The 25031-nt window shown below is 31.4% G+C and overlaps 1 protein-coding gene across 3 annotated transcripts in view; it reads right to left on the reverse strand.

Annotated features, from left to right (window-relative positions):
* Nucleotides 1-25031, reverse strand: part of GRIK2 (glutamate ionotropic receptor kainate type subunit 2) — a gene marked incomplete at both ends in the record, with an annotated part of 633053 nt that overhangs the window by 124174 nt on the left and 483848 nt on the right. For all 3 annotated transcript variants that reach the window (XM_082855302.1, XM_082855303.1, XM_082855304.1), the window contains one exon: nucleotides 15460-15683. In XM_082855302.1, coding sequence (XP_082711428.1) covers nucleotides 15460-15683 — 224 coding nt within the window. The remainder of the gene's footprint in view (nucleotides 1-15459; nucleotides 15684-25031) is intronic.

A 25031-nucleotide genomic window follows, 5' to 3' on the forward strand; every position in this document is an offset into this window, starting at 1 on the left:
GAAATACATTATTCATATTGTGATTTATATGGCTCATACTTATTGATAAATTGATAGATGTAGAAAGAGACAGAGAGGTTTGATAGATCAAGGTGGAAATAACTTTCAGACAATGAAAAGATCATTGAACAACAACAAAAAATCACGGTGTATTATTATTTAGAACCTAATCTGAATTTATATAATTTCAATCTTGTTATAAACTATGACCATAGACTTAATATTAGGATACACACCATCTTATGATCATAAAGTAAATAAACGATATATTTTCATTGATTCTAAAAAACAAATGAACAACACTTGGTCTAAATCTGAGAAAGTGTAGCTGACATTTGTGAAGCTTTTATCTAACAGCATATTTTATTTGAAATCAGCTAAGACCTAATATTTTCCATTAACTGTAAATGAGAGTATGTACGAGGAGCTAGAAGACTGCAGAAAAAAGAGTAAATGAGTAAATGTCTTGCAGGATAGACCATATAATCCTTTATAATTGCATTCATTTTAAGATGAGCCATTCAAAATTGCTACCTGTCCAACCTGCATAAGATGAGCAAACTAGAAGCGTGTAGATAAATATTGCTCGTTGTGCCTAGGCAGGCCATTTTAATATCACTATAGCTGAGTTTTAGATACTCTAGGCTCACATGTCAGCTGAATTCACTACTTATTTTCTAGCTTTTTGCACTTATGGTACTTGTATTCCATATAGAAATAGAATATTAATAATTATCATTTGATGTTGTCTAATATGTAAATGAGATTTAAAATACAGTGACCATTCAGCCTGTTTATAGAGTGTGGGTCATAAGCTAGACAAATAAAATTCTGAAAAGATTATGCCCTCATAAAAAGATGTAGCTTCAAAATTATGTCGCAAATTAAAATCTACATAATTCATCTACCTAGAGAGAGCTGATCATTTATATACAAATAGATAATTAATTTCATCCTTGCAATAAATCCAAAATAAATTATCAACTATTTTGTAAAACACTTCCTCCTTTAACACATAGAGTAATACTAATAAAACTGGAATTTATTTAAGCCACGTTTGCACTCAAATCATAATTTCCCAGAATAAAAAACATAGTTTGCTTGCTAAATTTATCATTATTCCAAAATAAGTTTTTTTTCCAATTATTTTTTAACTTTTAATGCATGTAGGGAAGTGTTTTCCAAAATATTCAATGAGTGTCTTTCTGATAATTTAATAGCAAAACTTGATTTTCTAACCAAGTTCACAAATAAGTAATAATGAGTTGTCTCAACACCAGATTTTTAAATGGAAGGAATTTGTTTTTAATTACATAATAAAACTTAAAATTTTCATATTATTTTACTTTTAAAAAACAGTATATTAAAAATGGAAGGAATTATAAAAATTTTTAAAACTTTAAATATTAATACAAGTAATATTGTCATAAACTGCTATTTAACAGATGTGATGGAAACTTATCTTTTCCTATGAGCAAAATGAGTGCTGACAGTAATTCCTTGAGGAATCAGGAGCATGAATGCTCAGTCTGGTATAGGTTATTTCATTAACCTACATAGAATGTGTATGATAAAAACAAAAAATTTAAATGAACTTACACACTAAAGCAATGCTTTGCACCTTTGATTCAGCAAATTAATTGACTGCTGTTAATGGAGAACATGTAATAAGAGACAAGGTAAGATTAAAAGAATAAAAATGTCCATGGCCAAAAATGTTTGGAAATTGCTGAGTTAAGATAACATAATCTGATTTTTTTTTATTGCAAGTCTTCTCAGAGCCTTTAATTTGTTAATAATGAATCTCTAAGAGGAGGATCTAGTACATAGTTGTCCTGACCTTATTTGATCATAGAACTCGCTTGGGTTCATTTTTTTCCCTCTAGAAGCAGCTTATCATCTAATATTTTGTATTATACCTTATAATACGGTATAATTCATTTATATAGTGTGTATGAAGCCTACACATTTTCATTAAGCTCCAACTTCTTCATTGCTTTAGAAAAGTTGGGGAAAGCATTGATGCGGTATAATATTCCATATCAAGAATAACCCAGAGTTAGTTTCTACAGGATTGAAAATTTATATTTTTATAGCATCATTTAAGATATTAGGGTAACAATTCATGCTTCTTACACAAAGCTAATTTTGTAAATTCTTGTCTCAAGAATATAGGCCAGGACCAGAAAGAAAATACAGACCTCTGAAATGTGAAATATTTACACTTACTTTTCATACATTTTAAAACAAGCTTCGATAACTTGTTTTAAAGAAAATGCCACTTTAAAATAATAAAACAGGAAGGAAGTAGTCAGGCTGCTTAGAGGCAGACACCCTGATAACAGATGAGAAAGAGAAAGAAAACTTCAGAATCTGAAACTTGAAATAAGAAATCTGAGAGAATTTCATGTGTGACCAAATGATGCTTCGCAATTTAATAATACCTGTGGCAGACACAGTCAATTACATAGCCAATAACATCTTTCTTACTTACAAAAGAACCGAGGTGGCAGTATACCCAGATAAAAGAAATTCACATATGCAGGTTCTTTTGCAGGCAGGAATATCCAGCTAAAATAATTCTAGCCAATAAAATATAGACAGAGGAATCATTTCCTTTCTGAATTAAAAGGCAATGTCTTTTGTCTTTCGCCTTTTTTTTCCTACTGTCTTCCTGCCTGGGACACAAATATGATGCCTGATGTTGCCGTGACCATCTTGCAATCATGAGAATGAAAGCTTCAGTCTAAAAACAGTGTAGCACAGAGATAGAAGGTACCAAGTTCCTTGATACCACCTTCAGCAGCTGTTTCAAACTTGCCCAGCTTAAGGCTCCATTAGAACAATAATCCCCCTATTTATTTTCATAACTGTTTCATCAGATTTCCTATTAACCACATGTGAAACTATTCCTATTAACACAGGTTTGAACCTATTACTAAACTTTCAGAGGACATTATTGACGTTTATAATATTGTTACTGAATAATCTTAGAAAATTTATCCTTTTAGAATTTTTGATTAAAAATTATAAGCAAGGAAGACCATTTCATGATTAAACATTTTCCATGTAAAGAGTTAAAGTTTCCTAATATGATGATAAAATCACAATAATTCAGAAAACATCAGCATTCACAATAACATTCCATGAGATTGTCATACAGCTAATGTTTTCCTCAGTGTATTTTCTCTTTTTAGTTATTTTAATATGCAGTTGACTTCAAGAAATTATGCATATTGTTTAGATATCAAATTATTTTCATCAGTGAAAGGATCAATTGGTATTGACTTTAAGTTTAGAATTACTGCAAAGGTTCTAATTGCATTAATAAAAACCCAACCCTTAACTTTTGCTTTTACAGCTTTATAACCTTGCTGTTATCGTCCATATATATCTTTCTGATGCACCTTGCATATCTGTATAAGCACATTCCACCTGAACAACCTGCTATTCACTTTTATGACCTATACTTTTCCAATCATTTGAACATGGTATATACTAGCAGTATGCTGGAGCCAACTCACAATGGCTTGTGAGAGCCAATTTTACACCTATTTCCCAACTCCATGATCAGTGAGACTCCACCGGTAGGTTGATATTAGCCATATTGGTAGTATTTAATACCATGAAAATTGGCAATTACCACAAATCAAAGCCTCTCTCATTGTCATAGTCAGTTATCAAACAATTATTATCACACCACTGAACAATACACATCATTCATGTTAAAATTTCATGCCTTACCTTGTTCATTAATTAACCATGGCACTGTTTAATTGGTAGCTTTAATACCAGAAAGTCACCAGATTTACATAGAGTGAAACACAAGGATTATCTGTACATGAATGCTACAATAATATGCTATTGAACATATTATTTAGTAGATCTAGATGGATTGGGAGGGCTTAATGAGATGGTAACAATGATCAGTTCCAGTGATTTCTAATTTATTCATGACAAATTTAAATTGTGAAATTGTGATCAATTTTTATTTAAAAATAGAATCTTAAGAAAAACTAAATATCACTATCAGCTACAAATGGTTAACTAGAAACATTGTCTTCAAAATGTAGGACTTCCTACTGATTCCCATTAAAATTTATATTTGATGTAGGAAATTAACTTCAGCAATAGGCTGATTTCAAATTCTTGTGACCTACTCTTATCCTAAGAAAATTTTTTTTAATAAAATTAAGTCTTAATGGTATACTACAATTTATTTAAGTTTTAAACTAGCTCAGATTGTTTTTATTGAATGGAATAAAAAAGTACTTATTATAATCTTCTTTGGGTTCTTTTAAGATTTCTGAAGGAAAGGCATTATTTTGGTTGCCATAAAATCCAGACTTAATTTTACAAATGTAAAATAAAAAATACACATTTCTACACTTAAAGCTGGAATCTATTTTTTATACTATACAATGGCTTTTCTGCAGTCTTATTAAATAGTTGCTAATACCATTTTTTTAAAAAACTCTCAATTGTCCAATCAAATTAAATTAAGAGTGGCTTTAAATTGAGAATAAAAAGGAAAATGTCCAACATATCAACATTGCATCAGAAAGTATAAGTTTGTCCTATCAATAATTTCTTACCAATATAGCTATTTGTTTGCAAGTGAAGTAACAAATATTAAAAAGCAGTTATTTTAATATCAATATGAGCATAATTTACATTTGAAAGAATTCTCTCTTAGACTTACAGATCAGGAGCAAGTGTTTAGCTTGCAACACACTTGCTAAGGATTTTAAAAGCAGTAAGTCCAGTATTAAAAGGCTCAAGGAAGACTGTTCTCAGATCAGTCAGGTGGTCAGGTGGTTTCTAATACTGGAAAATGAAACAGACTATACTTTTTAAAAAAATGGACACTCAGTAAATGAGGTTATCAACAAGAACTAACAAGAACTTGAAGCTAGCATTGAAAAGGTAGCATTTGATTTTCTAAGCATCATTTGGACATTTAAATTGATTTAGCTAATATGCAAATATCTGGATTATACAAAAATAGCAAATAAGCTACCATAAACATGCAAGGCTCATAAGGTTTTTTTTCCTCATTGAATTTTTAATTTTAATGAAGTTTCACAAGGGTTAATGACTTGTGGGCTTTCTTTTCTTCAGGTAAATATCTTTTGAAATTATACTCTATTGTACCAACTATATCAATAAAATATTTTAAAATTAAGTATATGCACCACATATGCAGTTTAGTATCTAAAACAACTGAAGTATGTTTAGAAAGCATTCACTATTTTTGTTTGCAGCTCAAATAACTGAATTAAGAAATAGCAACATAAATATTTTAAATTTTTGGCAGAAGGAAGACTTAAAACATTATAAACTAATTTTTATAAAATATAAAAGCATATTATAAATTATATTATAAAAATATCTTCCAGACTTAAAACATTATAAAATAATGTTTATAAACTATAAAAGTATACTATAAATTATATTATAAAAATATCTTCCTAATTAAAAAATTTTGAAGCCCTAATTGAAAATTGAAGTAGTAATATGAAAACTTTGAAATCAACATACGTTTCCCTGAATGTAACTTGCTTTTGCATCTCCTTCCACAAGCAAAATTTTCACTATTTTCAATTTTTTTTGGTAAAATCACCTTAGTAATATCAGTTTCCAAAACATATCTTCAGTCAGTCTAGTGAATTGCTAAACTTATATTTAACACACCTCCCAGCACCCCCATTTTCAGTACCAATAATAGTAAGGGAAGCAGGGAAACACTTACCTAATTTTATTATGTTAAAATAATATTCAGGTGCATATTCTGAACCAACTTAGATGACAGTTGTAGCCCTATTCTGTTTATAAATTTTATCATGCCAGTAACATTCAAAACCTACAATTTCACCTTTGCTTCAAATATCAAGTCCATTAATTTAATGGGGAAATCTATTTTAAAGTCATTCACCTAAGTTTGTCATCTCAGGAGTAGTCAGACAGGGCACGTGACCATGGGTAATGTTTTAAAATAATTAACTTAGGGTTAAACATCTCTTGTAAAGAATAGCAGGAAACTAAGCTATATCCAGGCCGGGGGTGGAAGGGGAGTGGTAATGACCTTTTATATTTGTTATAAAGTATTGAAACTAAAATTCTGTTTCAATTCAAGGTACATTAGATAAAATAGAAAGAATTACCATAGTTTTAAAATGCAGATGTGTATTAATAAGGTTTTTTTTTTTGTCATAAAAGTTGTCAAGTTAGTTTCTGGGCTTCCAAACAAAATTTCAAAACTAGGTATAAAATCAACTTATTTCTAACAGATAACATAACATTTTTACGGTGCCCCTTAGTATACATGGTTAAGTAAAAATATTTAAAACTATAGGTGTTAAAAACCAACAGAATCCTTTGTATTGTCATTTGTTTTACTAATCCTATTTATATGTAAAATAGATGCTTTCAAGTTCTTTCTATCCAAATATCATATTGAAATTTCTATTGCTATTTAGAGAGCAATGATATTTTCTTTAAAAATATGTACATATATATACCCAACAGGATTGATATGAAAATAATTTAACTTGAATGATGTAATTATGTAATGGAATGTAAAAAATTATAGCAATTAAGGTGTTGTGACATGCTGTAATGAATGAAGTTACACTGGTTGATGACACTGTATCTCCTACTCATTAATTATTTGGATAGAGTGCATTATGTTACATAGCATGAAGAAATAAAGTCATAAATTACCACTAAAAATTATATCCATACATTTTCATTTAATATTTATATTTCTCCCACATCCATAAGTTATTTTAAAAAATCAAAACAATATCAATAGCATCTTTAGTTTCCAGAAAATCTCACAATGTGGTTGAATTCTTTTACTATATACAGCTAGTAATTTTCAGGGGAAGAAAGTTAGCATTTCTAGGGAGTAAGTTTATAAGGTAAATCTGCACATGTATGGCTTGTGTCTCCTGCTTAGACGCCCAAGTGAATGGAAATATTTTTTAAGCTTTCTGATTTGCAGTTCTAAAGAGAAAGACACACTTCTTAAACGTAGCTAATTAGGGTGATACTTTTAAGCAATCACCTGTTATTATAAAGCAATATACCATTAACATGTAGTGCAAATATTAGCTATAGCATTCTTTTAAATATTTTTAAAAAGTAGCCAACGTCTTTTTTTTTTCTGAAATCTTAGAAGGAAAAGGTGGAAGATGAATTTAATGTGATAGTAAAAAAGAACCAAATGATAGAAGTTCCTTTTCTAAGTCTGTTTTCTGTTTTCTTATAAATCTGTTTTCTTTCCTTAAAAACAAAATCCCTCCCTAAAATAAATTAGAATTTTAAAAGTGTAACAATAATAGCATTAAACAAAGGGTAAACATCTCTAATCTCATTTGTGAGAGGTATGGGAGCAGGGGTGATGTATACCTATTCATTCCTTAAACCATAAAAATAGTTACTGAAAAAAGCTAATAAATTAATCTCTTCCTGGCTATTGTTGACATGCAGTATATATTAGTTTTCTTCCTTTTCTCTCTCAATCACTTCCTTCACGTGACCCACCAGCCCACTACAAGACTACATAGGAAACATCAATCGGAAAGAACTCTTACACTAAAAAATTGACAGCAAAGGGACAGATTTATCCAAGTAAAAATATTACTAATTTAGGCACCATGCTTATGATTAAAGGAAAAAAATGATCTATTTCCTTTATATTTCTTAAGACAACTACCTTTTTGAGCATAGTACTCTCAATCATTGTACAAACATATATAGAAAGAAAGAAACAGACTCCTAGAGAATATTTTTTTACTCATTATCTTTGTTTCACTGGCTTCCTGCACAGACTCCACTGTTTCAAGGTGTATGTAAAAGCTTTGGCCTCTCTTGACTAGACACTGTAGATTAAAATATTTCATAAAGAACATTGTTAAATTATTTTTAAAAGACACTGACTTTCCTGGGATAGTTTCAGATTGTGAAGACCTTTCTTAAGTGGCTGAGAAAACCCCCAAAAGTCCAAGGGGACAATTGGAAAGAGAGAAGTGCAATTTTGTTTTGATAATTAACACAGACAAAACAAGCTGGGAAGATAGTTTCTTACAAACAATTCACAGTCCTCTGCAGTTATGGGAGAAGTAGCTACCGAGAAATTGCAAAATATTGAAGAGTAAGTGCATCCCTTGGTGAAATTCTGGGTTCTTTTCATCTTGTTGGTTCTTTTTTAAGAGTCACCTCAAAGAATTTCTTTCTAATGGTCAAAAAAAATAAAAGGAAAAGTAAGCAAAGAAAAAATAAAAAGAGAAACAAGCCATTCACAGTATTGTTCTTGTCCTATTAGCTTTTCAATCTTAATTAGCTAATGAGAAATGTACAAGAGACATGGTAGCAACTGACAAAGAGCCACTACACTCCTTTTCCAAATCTTTCAAAGAAAAAAATTTCTTACAATGTACTGCTTCTCATCAGGAAGTGTGCATGTATGAGTGTGTGTGTGTGTGTGTGTGTGTGTGTGTGTGTAAAATATAACTACATGTTCCATAAAGGATTCATTAAGAACAGAGGTGTGCCATTTTTTGGTAGCAAATATAATTAGTAAAATTCAACTTCAAGTTTTTAGCATTCTCAAGTTTCTTAATGTGACTCTATATACTGTAATTTATTAAAATTAGTTTCTGTGATTTACTGAGCTAGGCATTGTGGAACTTCTAAATTGAAAGAAATCATCATAGGGTGACCATAGTTCTCAGAAGCTCATTGGCCCAGATATTTATTGAATGGACATACTTGCAATGACTGGACAGAAGAAGCTCTCTTGCTTCTAGGAGTCTTTGAATTCAATTCAGTGATGGAAGCAAGTAAAGGAACAGAGGCAAAAAAATTATCCATAGGATACAAACAATAAAAATGAGCTATCAAACTTCTGTTGTTACATTTATACTTAATTTTGTCCTAATAATCAAAAACATTTTTATGTGGAAAAATAATTTGGAAAGAGATGCGGAAACTTTTAAAAGATACTCAAGCATAATTATCTTTAAAATAAAATGTCAAGAAGCATTTGATTACAAATTACTAAAAAAATCACTTTAAATTGTCTTTGTCTTACTCCGTTTTTATCAAATCTTTTATTCTTGTAAATGTCTAGCATAATTATAAAATTGAGAAGTGGAATATGTTTATTTTCTCTTATGATGACTGAGATTATCTTCTTTCTCCTATACAGATAATTTCAGTGAAAATTTCTACTGTCTCAATTGTCTAGATACCATATTCACCATAGCTGAAAATAAGTCACTGACTCAACTTAGTTTCAACTGGTTTGGTTCTACCAATTACAAAAACTAAGAATTTTTTCTCAGTTAGTGACTCCATTTATACTTTCAACCATGAATATTATTGGAACCATTAAAAATAAAGAGGTAAATTATTTTATAATGGTTTTACCAAATAGCAATTGTAAAAAAAAAATCTGTTAATATAGAAGTAGCCTCAACTCCTATGGAAACGTAATTTGAAAGTGCATTTAGTTTTATTCAATGTTGACTTTTAGGTCCATAATTGAGGAATTTCTTAGTATAAACAATTATAATAATCACTTTCGTAGGTGTGAAAGGCATACTAGCAGAACAGTACTATTTCAAACCAAATTTCCATTAAATTCTAGGAAAATTTCTAAATGGGAAGAGGAATAATAGATAGGTTTCCCTGCAATATACTAGAGTTAAAAAAAAACAAAACATAAAAGTAAAATACATCTAAAATTATGTTATGTAAAACTGAAATGCTTTTCTAGTAATAGGTGGGAAAGTTGGTGGCAAAGGCATGCAACAAAATTGGCATTTCATTTCAATATGACAACAGTCTTTTTGACAGATTAGTTTAACATTGAACATCCCACCAAAAGAGTAATCCATTTCCAAGTGCATAATAATTCATTGTTGCCCTTCACCATACATTAAATGTCACCCATTATTGTGACAGGAATATAAAAGCTACTGCACACGAGTCAGGAGCCGAGATCAAAGCTGTTAATGCAAGCACTTTCGACATGGTTTTCTAAACTTGGTTAAACCATCAAAAACACTATGTTTACAAGATCTTTACCTCTGAGCTCCAAGAGAAATACAGAATATTTTTGCAAGTGTAAGGACTCTCAGTAAGGCAATAGTCTTGTCATCTTGTGACCACAGACCATGTTAGAGCCAAAATGTATGTCAAGACGGGCCTGGCAGTCACTGTAATAATAAACCTTTCAGCAGATTCTAGGGAGACTGTCCCTTGCTCCCCTGCAACCTAATCCAATAATATAATAGATGATATCCTAATATCTTAAAAACCAGGCAAAGTAATTCAATGCAAAATCATACAAGAAATTCCTATATTCTTTTTAACTTAGAAAAACTAATCTTATGTATGTAACACATTGAGTATCCTTGATTTGCTATTCTTGCTAAGAAAGCCAGGTTGGTCAAAATTTCTTGTCTTCTTTTACTCTTTTTCCTAAATTTGGCATAATCATTTGTTCATTTAAGTAATCTAAGAAATTTCTGTAATAATTTATTACTACCAAATTTGGTATAGTATTATTTTTCTTCTCCAGAGTTTATTTGTATTTAATTTTAAAATGCCAATCTCAAAATAAAATATGCAAAGTTCTTATATGCTTAGTGAATAATTATTAAGGTTACATCAATCCTGTTGGAGGTAAATGTGTATACCAGTATTCCTTTCTTTTAAGTTCGACCTTCAGTTATTCATCTTTGTATATCAAACTACTAAGGACCTTAGACCAAAATTTACATGCTAAATTTCAGAACAGCTCTGGTTGTCTTGGTGACACCTATGGCTAAAAGAAAATTTTAAATTCTTTAATATTATAATAATTTAAATGGACTTATTTTATAAATAGGATCTATTATATCAATATTATCTATTTTTTTAACAAAGGAAATATTTGAAGCAAGGTGAAAAATATCTCTCATTAGTGTAAAGGGTGGGTTCCCTAAATAGGCTTTTTATATGACTAATTGCCATCCCTATACTAATAAACCTAGATCAAAGGAAGAAAAGAATAGAAAGAGAGGGAAAAAGATCTAGGGGCATATATGATTAAGCACAAGTCATGGACAAGATTTCTTCCTAATCCTCTGTCAGCCAAGAGCTATTCTTAGAATACCTAGGATAAGGCCATTCTATATCTAGAATGCAGTACCTCAGGTTCATCTTTACTCTTAAATAGAGTTCTCAGTTAATTCAGATAAGCATGCTGATTATGTCATTATGCTATAAACAACAATGCAACTGTTTGCAAGAGATCATGGATTATAAAACCATACCAAGACAAATAAGACAATGTATTTTTTTCTTAACACTTGCTAAAATAAATTTAGAGCATTTTCAAGTATTTCTTAGATAATCTTTTTTCTTATAAAATGAAGGTTAGGGGAATTATTAAAATGGTAACAATTATTATTTACTTTTAAATTTAATTTTTAAAACATATAATCTATTAATAATTATCACAAATTTATCATAAATTTAATATTGTTAATACTATGATACAGCAGATATTCAATAAGCCTCAAATCTAGTATTCTAATGATAACTAACAATCTGCCTAATGTCTTATTTCCTTTATAGTTGTATATTTCTCTTCAGTGAAATATACGTTACAAGTCATTTTTAGATAAATATATTTAAAATACATGTAATTCATTAAAAAAACATTGGATAACTATAAAACATTTTCATGACTTTCATTCAAGGCCAATACATATTTATTGTCAGATAAACACATTAGTTATGAGTTTATTAATGAAAAAATGTATCAAGCCATGTTTGTTCTTGGATTTAAGCATCTGGTATAATTCTCAGAACATTATTGGTAATCAGTAGATACTTGCTGAATAAATTAATGAATAGATGAGGGATATAAATTAATGTATAATACTTCCTGGAATCCTAATTATCCAGTGTTCACTACAGGTTCAAGAAATATTTGACTAATTGAGTGAATGATTGATGGAATAATTAAAGTGGAAACAGAAAACAAATTGAAGGTGTGGCTTGGTAGCTAAAAAGACATAGAAGATTAATTGTAACAATAATAATTGGGACAATATTAGCTGGTGACTGAAACAAAAGTAAAGTAATGCCAATTAAAAATTTTAATGATATTTAAATCATTTACTATATTTTAATTTTGAGATAAAGTTTATTTTAATTCTAAGTAGATATTATATAACTTCTTAGAATTCAATATAGCATAATATCTGATAATAAATATAAATTTTGTTGTTGAAGTGGTATTATTTTAGAACTTTGTTTTCTGAATTTCAGTGAAAATAAAACAGATATCTGAGAATTTTTTAATGTAATTTGTCTTTCTTTTCTTTGTAATCATTAGGACAAAGAATATACATAAAGGAAATGCCATACTTATTTTGACATCAGTAATGATGTTAATATGTTCATCCGTGATCTCTATATGGCATAAGACATAATCTTTTTTCACAGATAAAATAAAAATGCTACATTTATTTTGAATTGATAACAAATAATCATGATGTCATTTTGGTTAGAAAGGTAATTAAGTTCTACAATTGAAATTTAGACATTTTCCTGTCATTCGCACATCATGAACTACTTTCACGGTAGCAAGAGTGCAATACCAGGTCAGAGTGGATTTTACTTATACAAAATCATCTGGTTTTGGAGGTTCAGTTTAGAATTTAAATGGACTCTACTCAAGAAACTTTCTTTTAATCTGAGTTTTAGTGTGTTTTTTAATTTGACAATATTTATACAAGATTATAATAATGTTGAGAATTGAAGAAAATATTCTGAGATAATCTGTAAAGACTTGATACTTTACCAAGAATATGTAATATTATTTATTACTTAATATAGGATATCCTATATTATTTATTATTTAATAGAATATTTGTTATTTGCCCATAAATGAAGATAATAAACTTCATTTCACATCGTTAAGATGCTGAAATAGAATCATTTTCAAATCCATTCATTTAATCACTGACAAAATTCAACAGTAATATTCTAAAATTCAAAGACCCTAAAAAATGGCACACCAGTTAATGTTATGTTCTTAGATAGAAAGACATGGATGAATTTCTTTCGTGTAAAATTAATACAGGTTATCATAATTCTACAGATATTATATTATTTGATATAAAGTGAGAGTTTTAGAAATTTTTAGAAGTTAGATTAGTGCATATCCATACCACATGTCTCTATTTGCTAATATTCTTTTAAGCTGTAAAAAAATTCAGATGTTTCACTATCTGCTTTTGAATCTAATTTTAGAAGATTTGGGCTCAGAAAATTAGAAATATCTAAAATTTCTAATTTGAAATAACACAATAGTCTTTGCTTAGGTTCCCCTGGAAACTGCTATTAGAACTTAATTCAGCTTGACTGATGGCCACACAATTGCCTCACAACTGTCTCAGGACATGTTCCTCTAGGCTTTATTTATATCCTTCCTGAGAACTTTAGTTAATTTGATTAAGAGGGAACAGGTGTACCTGCAGACATCAAGAAATGTTTTTTTCTATACTTCAGAATATTTATTTTTTTCTTTTTGTTCTGTGGGAAGGCTGTAGAGTTCTCTAGTCATTGAATTATTTAAGCTGTAATCTGTGAACTCACTTCTCTGCACACATATAAAAAAGGAAGCCTTGTGTTGGTCACAAAAAAAAGATGCAATTGGACCAAAGATGTTCAAAAATGAGAAGGCTTTTTTATTTGTACAAGCTATGGAAAAAACTGGAGCTAAAAGTTTATGAACTTCATACTCCAAATTCTCATTTGGGGGGAAAAACTCTAAACTTCAAATAAAAATTTTAACTCAATCTACCATATTGCTACAAATGCTATATGCATATATGGTTCCAATACAAATTTTCAGTCAAATACAACTGATAATTTTCTGAAGGACTCATGTTAATATTGAACCTATTAGATAGAAAATTATAATCTGTGTAACATTTATGTGTAAATGTATCAGAAATATCTATGTGCATAACTATAAAATGTAAACATATAAAAATATATCAAAAATATTATGCTACTTCTAAAATTGATTTTATTTATTTTTTAATTGAATAAACTAAGCGTTTTTCACTGCTTGGAACAAAAATATGACTTCATTAAAAAAAAGTTCAAGGAAGGACAAATATCCTTAGTGATAATTGATCAGAAGAACCCACATAAATTAATTGAAAAAATAACCCACATATTTAATACTTAATTTTGAATTTAAGGCAAAAATATATTTATACATTACAAGTATTATTATCAACATGAAAAAATTATATGTAGCATTCTAATTCATCTTGGATTTAGAGTTTTCTGATATCTGATAGAATATAAAAATTCAAAGACTATAATGAGTATGTGACTCCCAAAGTCATTCCAGTAACAGTAGAGCTCTGAGCCCAGGGATAGTTTTAATCTCCTTAATTAAGGCAAAAATAAGCTAAAGCATATCAAAATAATCTATCTGTTGAAAATTTGGTAGTGAGGTAAGCATAAATGAAAAATGATTACAAATTTCCACTTCCAAAGTAACAATAAAGTAGCAAAAGCAACATATATTGAGTTATATCATAGATTTTAAAAGCCATCATAAAAATATGTATTTTTTCACTTAGGCATTTGAGTTTCTGATGTTATGATTGAAATATACCCTACATGTCAACAAAAATAAGGCAATTTATGGGCTTCCCTGGTGGTGCAGTGTTTGAGAGTCCGCCTGCCAATGCAGGGGACATGGGTTCCTGCCCCAGTCCGGGAAGATCCCACATGCCGCGGAGCGGCTGGGCCCGTGAGCCATGGCCACTGAGCCTGCGCGTCCGGAGCCTGTGCTCCGCAGCGGGAGAGGCCACAACAGTGAGAGGCCCGCGTACCGCAAAAAAAAAAAAAAAAAAGGCAATTTTTTGTGGTGATATATTCTGTGAACAAAAAAAAAAATGACAAATTTTATGTAGAAAATCATGGTTGTCTTTTTATACTTAAAATGCTTATTTTTAATTAGCCTTTGTTTTTAAAAGCCTCCTTTTAAATGTTACCACTTTGATTTTTCTTATAACTGTTTTATTAATTCAAATAAATAAAACATAGTGTTTTGCTACCTGGTTCAAGATAAATTTTCAAAATGAGGAAATAATTTTTATATCACTGTGACTTGAACTGTTTCTAGCTTCTTATTCAGAAGAGTAAACTCTACCACACTTATAGCTTACTGACACAGCCAGCATGCTTTCTGCCAAAAAGGCATCAGAGTACATTATAATAAGTTATATGACTCTTAAAAGTTCATTATTCTCCAGCACCCCACGGGAAATAAAGGAAAAGAAAAGTAACATTGATTGTGACTTTTGACAATTATTAGTTAGAAAAAGGAGGTAACAATTGCCAAAAAAATCACAAAAGTGAGCATGTTACCTGGCTATGACAAAGAGCACACAACTGACACCCAAGTAAGCCAGCAGAATATACATCCAGATATCAGGGGAGAGAGGATTCAGGAAGGAGAAGACGCCTGGGTTTGTACCATTGGGCTTGCGGTACAAAATACTTATTCCAAGTGTCATAAAGGGCTTGGAAAAGTCGATGACCTTCTCTCGAACGTAGGTAATAGCCAGTGGAGCAACTGCAAGGTCAGCTTTCTGTAAAGAGAAACACAAAAAAGGAAAAAAAGTGTTCTAAGTCACAACAAAGTAGTAACCATATTAAATAAAACAAAGACTTTACACTCAAGAATTGTCTCAGCAACAGTCATGTTAACACTTAAAGCATTCTTAACTCTGAAGTGAATCATCTGATTTACTCTGCTACTCATTTCAATGAGTTTCTAGATTAACAAATCAGCAGTTATTGCAAGTAGATATAGAAAGAAAAAACTGTATAGGATAAAAAACACTGAAGAAACCATTGTACATTTAGTACCTGGATTATTATGCTACTAAACCTGCTCATAATACTTTTAATTTAAACTTTAAAAACAATATCAATTATGATTTTATAAATACTTTGGTCAAACTGTAAATAATAATAACTACCTCAAATTATTTAGCTGATAATCGAGAAACATTTATTTTTCTGGTTTTAAAACTACAGAGCACAGTTAAAATGTTTTATTCTTTAAATAGTTAACATTGTGAAAATCTTCTTTTAATGTGATTTTGTTTACGGCCCCTGAATTTTGTTACTATCTCTCTAATTTGTTTTATATTATTTAAAGAAAATCCTTGCAGCCTTGCCTAAATCGCATGAGGAAATGATTTTTCAATTGTCACAAAGTTGCTAATTTTCCAGGTAGCTTAAATATGTTAAATTACTAATGCTTTTCACTCGCCATGTTTTAACCATCTGTCAGGGATGAACTTAAGCTCTAACATACTGAAATAAATAATTACAATGTTTTGAAGTAACAAAGGCATCTATTCCAACCTATGATGGGAATCTGTATTTCTGTATTTCTTTTATTTTTATAACCATATGGAGCTTTCAGAGAATATATGGAAATGCTCATCTTAAAGAACTACAGAAAGATGTACAACAGAATGAAATTGGTCCTTGGGTTCCCTGGTGGCACAGTGGTTAAGAATCCGCCTGCCAGTGCAGTGGACATGGGTTCGAGCCCTGGTCCAGGAAAATGCCACATGCCGTGGAGCAACTAAGCCCATGCGCCACAACTACTGAGACCACGTGCCACAACTACTGAAGCCCGCGTGTCTAGAGCCCGTGCTCTGCAACAAGAGAAGCCACCGCAATAAGAAGCCCGCGCACCACAACAAAGAGTAGCCCCCGCTCTCCGCAACTAGAGAAAGCCCGTGCACAGCAACGAAGACCCAATGCAGCCAAAAATAAATAAATAAAATAAATAAGTTTATTTTTTTTTAAAAAAGAATGAAATTAGTCCTCTACTGTTTCCTTGTCTCAGGGATTATTGGAGGACTTAAGGAAGAACCTTCTCTGAGAGGCTAAGTTTGTTGACAATATTATTCTGAGTGTGTGTTTGTGTGCACTTGTGCGTTGCAGGTGGGTGGTGGTGGGAGATGCTTGGATAGAATATCTTTGAGAGTAGCAATGGAGAGAGAAAGATATTTCCTAACAACCAGCAAGGAAAAACAAATCTTCAGTGTTCTGGCAAGAGTACAATCATACTTCACATTCATAAGTCAAGGAATGTCAATTTAATAATAATAATTATTCATACTACTTGAGCATTTGCTATGCAACAGGCATTGTGCTAAGAAGGTTACTTGAATTGTTACATATAATTCTTATGCAATACTACTGTTATTCCCATTTTTCAATAAGGAAACTGAAACCGCAGAAGTTAAAAACGTGTTCATTGTCATAGAACTAATTGAGCATTGGAACCAAGGACATAAACCTAAGCTTTTGGAATCGATACCTAGAACTAACCATGTCATGCATCTCAGAAACCAGAAGTGGAATCATGGAGACGTCATTCATTCATTCATGTAGAATGAATGTAGAGGTGGAAAGGGAAATATATAAAAGCAAGGGCAGGAATTGATAGATTATAGTCTCAGAATTTAGATGGTCAGATGCAGAGTTCATGCAAATAGAGCCTTTTCAACAAAGGGGAGATGGTTTGAAAAAGTAAACAAGTTTGTTAGGGAAGGAAAGTGATAATATAAGAAACAAGGATTCCAGGTTAAAAAAAAAAATAGTGGTGGTTTGCTCCTGATTTGGTGGTTGAATTCAGCATAGTTTATCATGTGCCATTTAACTTTGCAACCCACCCTCCTCCTAGGCACATGGAAAGCAAAATTTCACCACATATAAAACGTGTCAGTGAGTATGCTTTAAACTGGTAAAGTACTTTTAAATTCATAATATATATATCAGCAAAAGTGAGGAAACAATTCAAGTAACATATATTAAAACAAAACTACTGTATTATTCCAAAAATGTTGTTCTACAGGTATATATTAATAGGATTGACTAGACATACATCAAAATTTACTTAGCATTGCCTTAAAAAGTTATATTCTAATTATTAAAGGGAAAAAAACAAACAAAATATATAGTATGCTTTCAATTATAAAAGAAATTAGTCGCTTGAAACAAAATATATAAACACACACTTTTAACCATTTAATTAAAAAAAAGTACAGACTGGTGCATGTGTATAAAGGAATAATATTCAGCAACATAAAGAACTGAGCTATCAAGCCATAAAAAGACATAGAAGAACCCAAAATGCAAATTGCTAAGTGAACAACGTGTATAAAAAGACTACATACTATATAATTTCATATATATGGCATTCTGGAAAAGGCAAAACTATAAAGACAGTAAAAAGATCAGTGGTTTCCCAGTGTTCAGGGGAGGGGGAAAGTGATGAATAGGTAGAGCACAGAATATTTTTAAGGCAGTGAAGCTATCTTGCATGACACTGTAATGATGAATACATGACACTATGCATTTATCAAAATCCATAAAACTGGAAAACACAAAGAATGAACCCTAATGAAAACTATGGACTTTAGCTAATAATAATGTATCAATAAATGTTCATCAATTGTAACAAATGTACTACACTAATGGAATCTGTTAATAATAAGAGAAATTGTAGGGAAAGGGGGTAGAATAGAAGAAGATATATGGAAACTATTTTCTGCACAATTTTATTATAAACCTAAAACTGCTCTTAAAAACCTATTAATTTCTTTTAAATAAGAGCAGGTTGTTTTAACCACATCCTCGTTAGTAGAATTCAATGTGTTATATGTTGATTGATTAATTAATTAGAACTAGGTTGTTAACTACTGACAGTAAAACACACAAAATTTATCAAATATCAATTGTCAAAAATAAGCAGTATCTAATTGCACACCAAGTACATTTTTTAAATCCATTTACAAAATGAGATATCAGGACCACCTTGCAGCAATAAAGATGAGCACTTATTTATACATTATACCATTATCTGTGAATAAGATCTATCTTCATTACAAATCCATTAATAATATAATTATTTTGGAATCTAATCAAGATGTTATTATATTAAAGAGGTTTATAGTGAGAGATGTGGTATTTTCCCATCAAATATCATGTTATTAAAGACAGAGCATTTGGAGAAAAGACCTTGATGGCAAAATGGAATAATCCCAGAACTTTTAAATCTATTCTTTGAAAATAGATTTAGTCACTGATTTTTTTATTTTAAAGAATAAAGTATTCCTGCATTAGAAAGAGCCAGTAGTCAAAATTGATTTAAAAAAGAAACGATTTCATCAAAAGAAAAATAAGTAAATTGTTACGTGTCACATGAATACTATTGATACAAAGAAAAGGGAGAGCTCACTTCTACCACCGGACGGGGGCAGAGAAGACCATTCCAAACAATTATACTTGCATTACATCTTGAAGAAGGAGTCTGAGATGACAGAAGTCTGAATTAGTAGGAGGAAAAAAAGAATATCTTAACAGTAGCTAGCATCAAATGGGTCTACTGTGGGCCAAGACTGTGTTGTATTCTTTGCCTATAATACTTCCATTAATTCTCACAACAGCTCAAATTTGTACTGTGATTTCCTTTTTTACAGATGAAAAAACCAGAATAATGAGAGTTTAAGGGAAGTACGATCCCAAAGATGACTTAACCATATTCATTTCCCACCATTTTTCTGTACAATCATTCAAATGCATCATACTCCCCTGCCCCCAAATGATCTCCCCTTTTCTCCACTATAAGACACATCTGTAAGACACATCTTATAAATCTATAAGACACATCTCCGATTCTTTTTCTCCAATGTAGCCTTCCCTGAACATTCTGTACACATTAATTTCTCCTAAGTAAATTTTTTATGCACTTATAAACTTAACCATATAATTTAACATGTAACAATACTTTATGTTGTGTTTTTTCTCAGTTTTTCACATGTAAGTCACCTAATATGATGAGAGATTTGAATGCACACATTGTTGCAACTGTATTATGAGAGTATAAGCACTTTGAAGCCTGCAGGCATTCTCTTCAATCAAAGCACATATCACTGAACTGAGAAAATGGTAAAGTATTCCTCCCTGGAAATTTCACAGAGATGCCTAGGCAGCAGCTATCTTATTAATTTAATAAGCATTAATTTACTATTCTATCATTCTATGTGAAACTCTTCCAAATTGTCTTATTTAGCCCTATGATCATAATCAATCTAACATCTCTAGGGTCTTGGACAAAATTTGACACCAAGGAATTGCTTAGTAAATGTTTGCTGAATACAGTTTCAATTTAACTTATTAAAATGTTCAAAGAAAATTAAAAGCAAATCAGAGAATTTTAAAATTAAACTTTTCTGATCTTGCTCTAGAAATGAGATTTATTTGTACATTAATATAATTTCTAGTGAACTAACCATCTAGGGAGAACAGAATAATTCTTTTTATGGAGTTATATAGCTAATAGTGGCCCTTTGATTAAAGTCCCATTAAAGATTAAAGAAGAATGGTAAAATTTATTGGTCTAAGTTCTAATTCCCTAATACAAAAATTAGATAACAAAGGATATCTTCATGAATGGCACAATGACCGCAAATTTGATCATGTTGAGAAAACCTTTGTAATGAAGTCCTAAGAATCAAAGAACATAACGCTGTTATGTTATAATATGTGATCTGGTCAGTGAAACATCTTATGCATACTTCTGAAAGGTCTTGTAATTTAACAATGGAAAACCAGTTCTAAACACTGTTTTCTTTTCCATAATGTTGTGAAATGCTTACTAAATGGGTAAAATAATTAAAGTAGTAAGTGCATATGAAAAAATTGGAATATTTTGGGGCTTCCCTGGTGGCGCAGTGGTTGAGAGTCCGCCTGCCGATGCAGGGGACACGGGTTCGTGCCCCGGTCCGGGAAGATCCCACATGCCGCGGAGCGGCTGGGCCCGTGAGCCATGGCCGCTGAGCCTGCGCGTCCGGAGCCTGTGCTCCACAACGGGAGAGGCCACAACAGTGAGAGGCCCGCGTACCGCAAAAATAAAACAAAACAAAACAAAAAACAAAAAAAACAAAAAAAAATTGGAATATTTTAATTTATTTAGTTAAGAAATTTAAGCTAGTTAATTATGTATATTAATTTTAATATCACTTATAAGTGACAGCACACTTTCCCAAATTCTTCACAATGTATGATGTGAACAAATGCTTTACCTCTGTGGGCACTTTCAGGGAAACACAGTTCACCTTCTGTACACATGGCGTACCCGCTCCACCACTATCCTCCCAGTCATACTGTCTGGACTCTTGCAGTGACCTCTTAATTGATGCCCTGCTTTCATTCTTGCTCAGTTAGTGTCTATTTTTCATCCAAAGACCAGAAAGGTCTTTTTAAGCACATACCAGATTATCACTTCTTGCTCAGAATCTTCTACTGACTTCCAGCACACATAGAACACACATAAAACATAAGCTTATATTTGAAAAATATGCCTTATAGTTAGTTTTCACCAAACCAAGTAGTAAACACATAGTACACAATGGAAAGTAACATAGTCAGTTGAGTTATTAACTAAATAAGGAGAGTCCTTTCACACTTGTAGGACCTGAATAGGGACAATTAAGAAAGCATTAAACACAAACAGTAGTAGATTCAGCTGCTGCTTCAGCAGCTGTCGTTTTATTAATGCTTAAGTAAGCCTGCTGATAATTTCAAATGATATTGACTAAATCTACCGACCTTGCCACAAATGACAGATAAAAAATAAACTTCTCAACTGATAATTCTTCAGAAGAGCTACAGCTCCAAAACACTGATTTGTGTGTGTGTGGCAGGGGGTGTTTGTTTTTATTTTGTTTTGTGTTTCACTCCCATCCGTATCTGATTTAATTGTAAGCTCTCAATGGATGGTTTATAAATAAGAATATTCTTGTACTAAAATTGTTACAATATCTCTTCTCTCACTGCAATATTTCTATGAGATTTATTTATTTTTTAATGCATTAATTGAGTTAGTTTAGCTCCTTCAGAAAAAAAATACGTTCATAGAGATTGAGGGTTTTTTTTCACATTGATAATTTCAGGAAAACTAAATTTCTATTAAAAACAATTGGAGGGCTCCCCTGGTGGCACAGTGGTTGAGAGTCCGCCTGCCGATGCAGGGGACACGGGTTCGTGCTCCGGTCCGGGAAGATCCCACATGCCGCGGAGCGGCTGGGCCCGTGAGCCATGGCCGTTGAGCCTGCATGTCCGGAGCCTGTGCTCCGCAACGGGAGAGGCCACAACAGTGAGAGGCCCGCGTACCGCAAAAAATAAAATAATAATTAAAAAAAATAAAAACAATTGGAAATCATGAATATTAATACTTCAAAGTGGAATTTTGTATACCTGTTATTCATGAGCAAAGCATTGAATGATGGTGTTTCTGACATTTTCTTTCTGGATTTTTGGTATTACAGATTTCCTAATTTTAAAATAATTAATGTCTTTTAAAATTATAGATTAAGTGAAAATATTTTATTCTGCTAAAGACAATCACCTAAATAGGAACGATATTCTATTACTTTCTACACTTCCTATGGTTATATTTAAACATACATTAAAAACAACACAAGGAAAAAATCCTACAATATTACTCAAAATGTTATTATGTATTCATCAAGCAAGTACTTGAGAAGTGAGAGATGTTGAACCACTTCTTTGACACAAACTTATACGCAAGTTTCAAAATAGAAAACTAGAAACAATTCAACATGCTATTTAAAATATCAGATTATTTCTTGAGCCTATAAGACATTCATACAATTCATTGTTACTGATTTAAGCTACTATTTCACCTATATATTGTCAGCCAAACCTGTTTTCATTTCCCAGTTTAAATGCTCTGGTAACACAACCAGTGGACCAAGAAACAACTACTAGCACTAGAATGGATGACTATGATCTACAAGGAACCCTCTTAATGGAACTGTGAACTTATAATTCTGCTCTACTAAACCATTCTCCAGTGGACAATGGATTAAGTACATTGCATTTCCAGGATCTATTTTAAAATAATAGGTAAATTATAACAGTTGTAAATAATCAATGCAATTAAATTATCCAATTATGATTAGTTTATGTTAAAATTGGACATTACTTAGTTTAGAATAAATTTAGAATAAATTTATTAAGAATATTTCTCACAGTAACAAACATTCCTTCACAAAGAATTATCAAAATTCAGCTATGCACAAGGCCTGGGCAAAGTTTAGGATACAAAGGTGTTTATGACAGTCTCATTTCTCAGGTGACAGCAGCATAGGGAAGATTAACATGGAAACAAATAATTGAAAAGTTCTAATAAGTCCTTCAGTTAAAGTATGTACAAGGTACAGTTGTGCTACAATTTTACTGGCTTGCCCAATTGTTACTCTAATGGGTTAATATAAAAAGATATTCATTATTGGAATTTACATTAATCCTGCAAAACCTGGAGTTGAAATGGGACCAATACATAAATGCTCCATGGGTAGTAGTATTAAAGAAAGTGGAATGAACTCAAGAGGGAAACGTGTGCGGCATATAACCCATCTTAAAGCTCCTGATTATTTATTCTTCATCACTGGATTAACAATAACAACAATAACTATGCTGATGAGGTTAAAAATTAAAGTGACCTTTACAGTGATTTATTCTTCAATATGAGAGGGCATAAGAAGAGTTGAATAGTGGATAGCACTTGTAAACCACATAAAATAAACCAAAAGATGCCCCCAGCTCAACCTCTTCTATTTCTTTTTCCAGATAAAATACAAATAAACATTACTTTTCCTATATAGCCTCATTATCTTACTTAAATGCATTTGTTAGACTCAAATATTAGAAAGAATATATGATCTCTGTATAAGAGATCTGCATAAACAATATCTTCTGTATATTTTCCAACAGAACAGGGATAACATTTTGCTACATAGAACATACCTCTCCCAGAACTTGCTTTGCAAATAGATTTACATCATATGCTGAATTACTAAGCAAACTTATCTGAGCGCATCAAATCTAAACTATAAATTTACTTAATTCCCTACATTCAAAAGTCTGTATTTTATACTTACAACAAATACAAAGTACATATTAGTATTTGTTAAACAGATAAACTGTTAAAACACAGTAAGAAAGAACTTTGGGCAATAAAAATATTTACATATATCTAAACAGCTAGCCTGTGTTGCATCTGGATATAGTTACAATTAATTATCTAGTGAAAAATATTTTGTAACATATTTTCTCTGGTTTCCATGATTAATGAAATTCCTTGAATCTGTACTATTTAATTGTTTTATAAAGGTTTTAACTGTTTATTCAATATGTGTTAAAATGTTTGAGGTATGAGGAAACTTAGAACCCTGATATCTATCTGAAACCATTCATTCACTCATTTATTCAGCAATTTATTATCGAACAATTCACTAATTTATCCAACAAGTATTTATTCTTGATTGACTGCTTTGTAATAGGAGCTGTTCTAGATGCTCATAGTACTGTGAAGACAGACAAAGTGAAGAAGACAGACACTGAGCATGAAACAATTAGAGGCTATAATGTCAGGACGTGAAGAGTGCCATGAAGGAAGATAAAGCAAGGTAAGAGGTAAGAGTGTAACTAGGGAGAAAAGGAGGGCACTATTTTTACTAAGATGAACAGAGGAAACCTCTCCAAGGTCCTGACATTTGAGTCCACACTCAGTCAAGTCGCGGATAAAGCCCTGTGAGGTTCTGATCAGAGTTCCCCTGGCAGAGGGATTTGTAAGTTACAAAGGCTCTGGGGTAGAAACAAGCTGGGTATGCTGGAGGAGCAGCAAACATGTCTCCAACCCTCCCAGCTCCTCCGAGTTTAATCATCTTGTTGATCCTCTCCAGAAAATAGAAACATTACATGACAAAACACTCCAACCCTAAAATAAAGGTGTCAGACTTAGAAGAGAAAACTTGTGTCATTGCATCTCTCATTCCACTCTTCTATGTTTTTTTCCACTAAAAGGAAATAATACCATTCAG

Source organism: Leucopleurus acutus (assembly GCF_964270905.1).
Source record: "Leucopleurus acutus genome assembly, chromosome: 15".
NCBI classification, from domain to species: domain Eukaryota; kingdom Metazoa; phylum Chordata; class Mammalia; order Artiodactyla; family Delphinidae; genus Leucopleurus; species Leucopleurus acutus.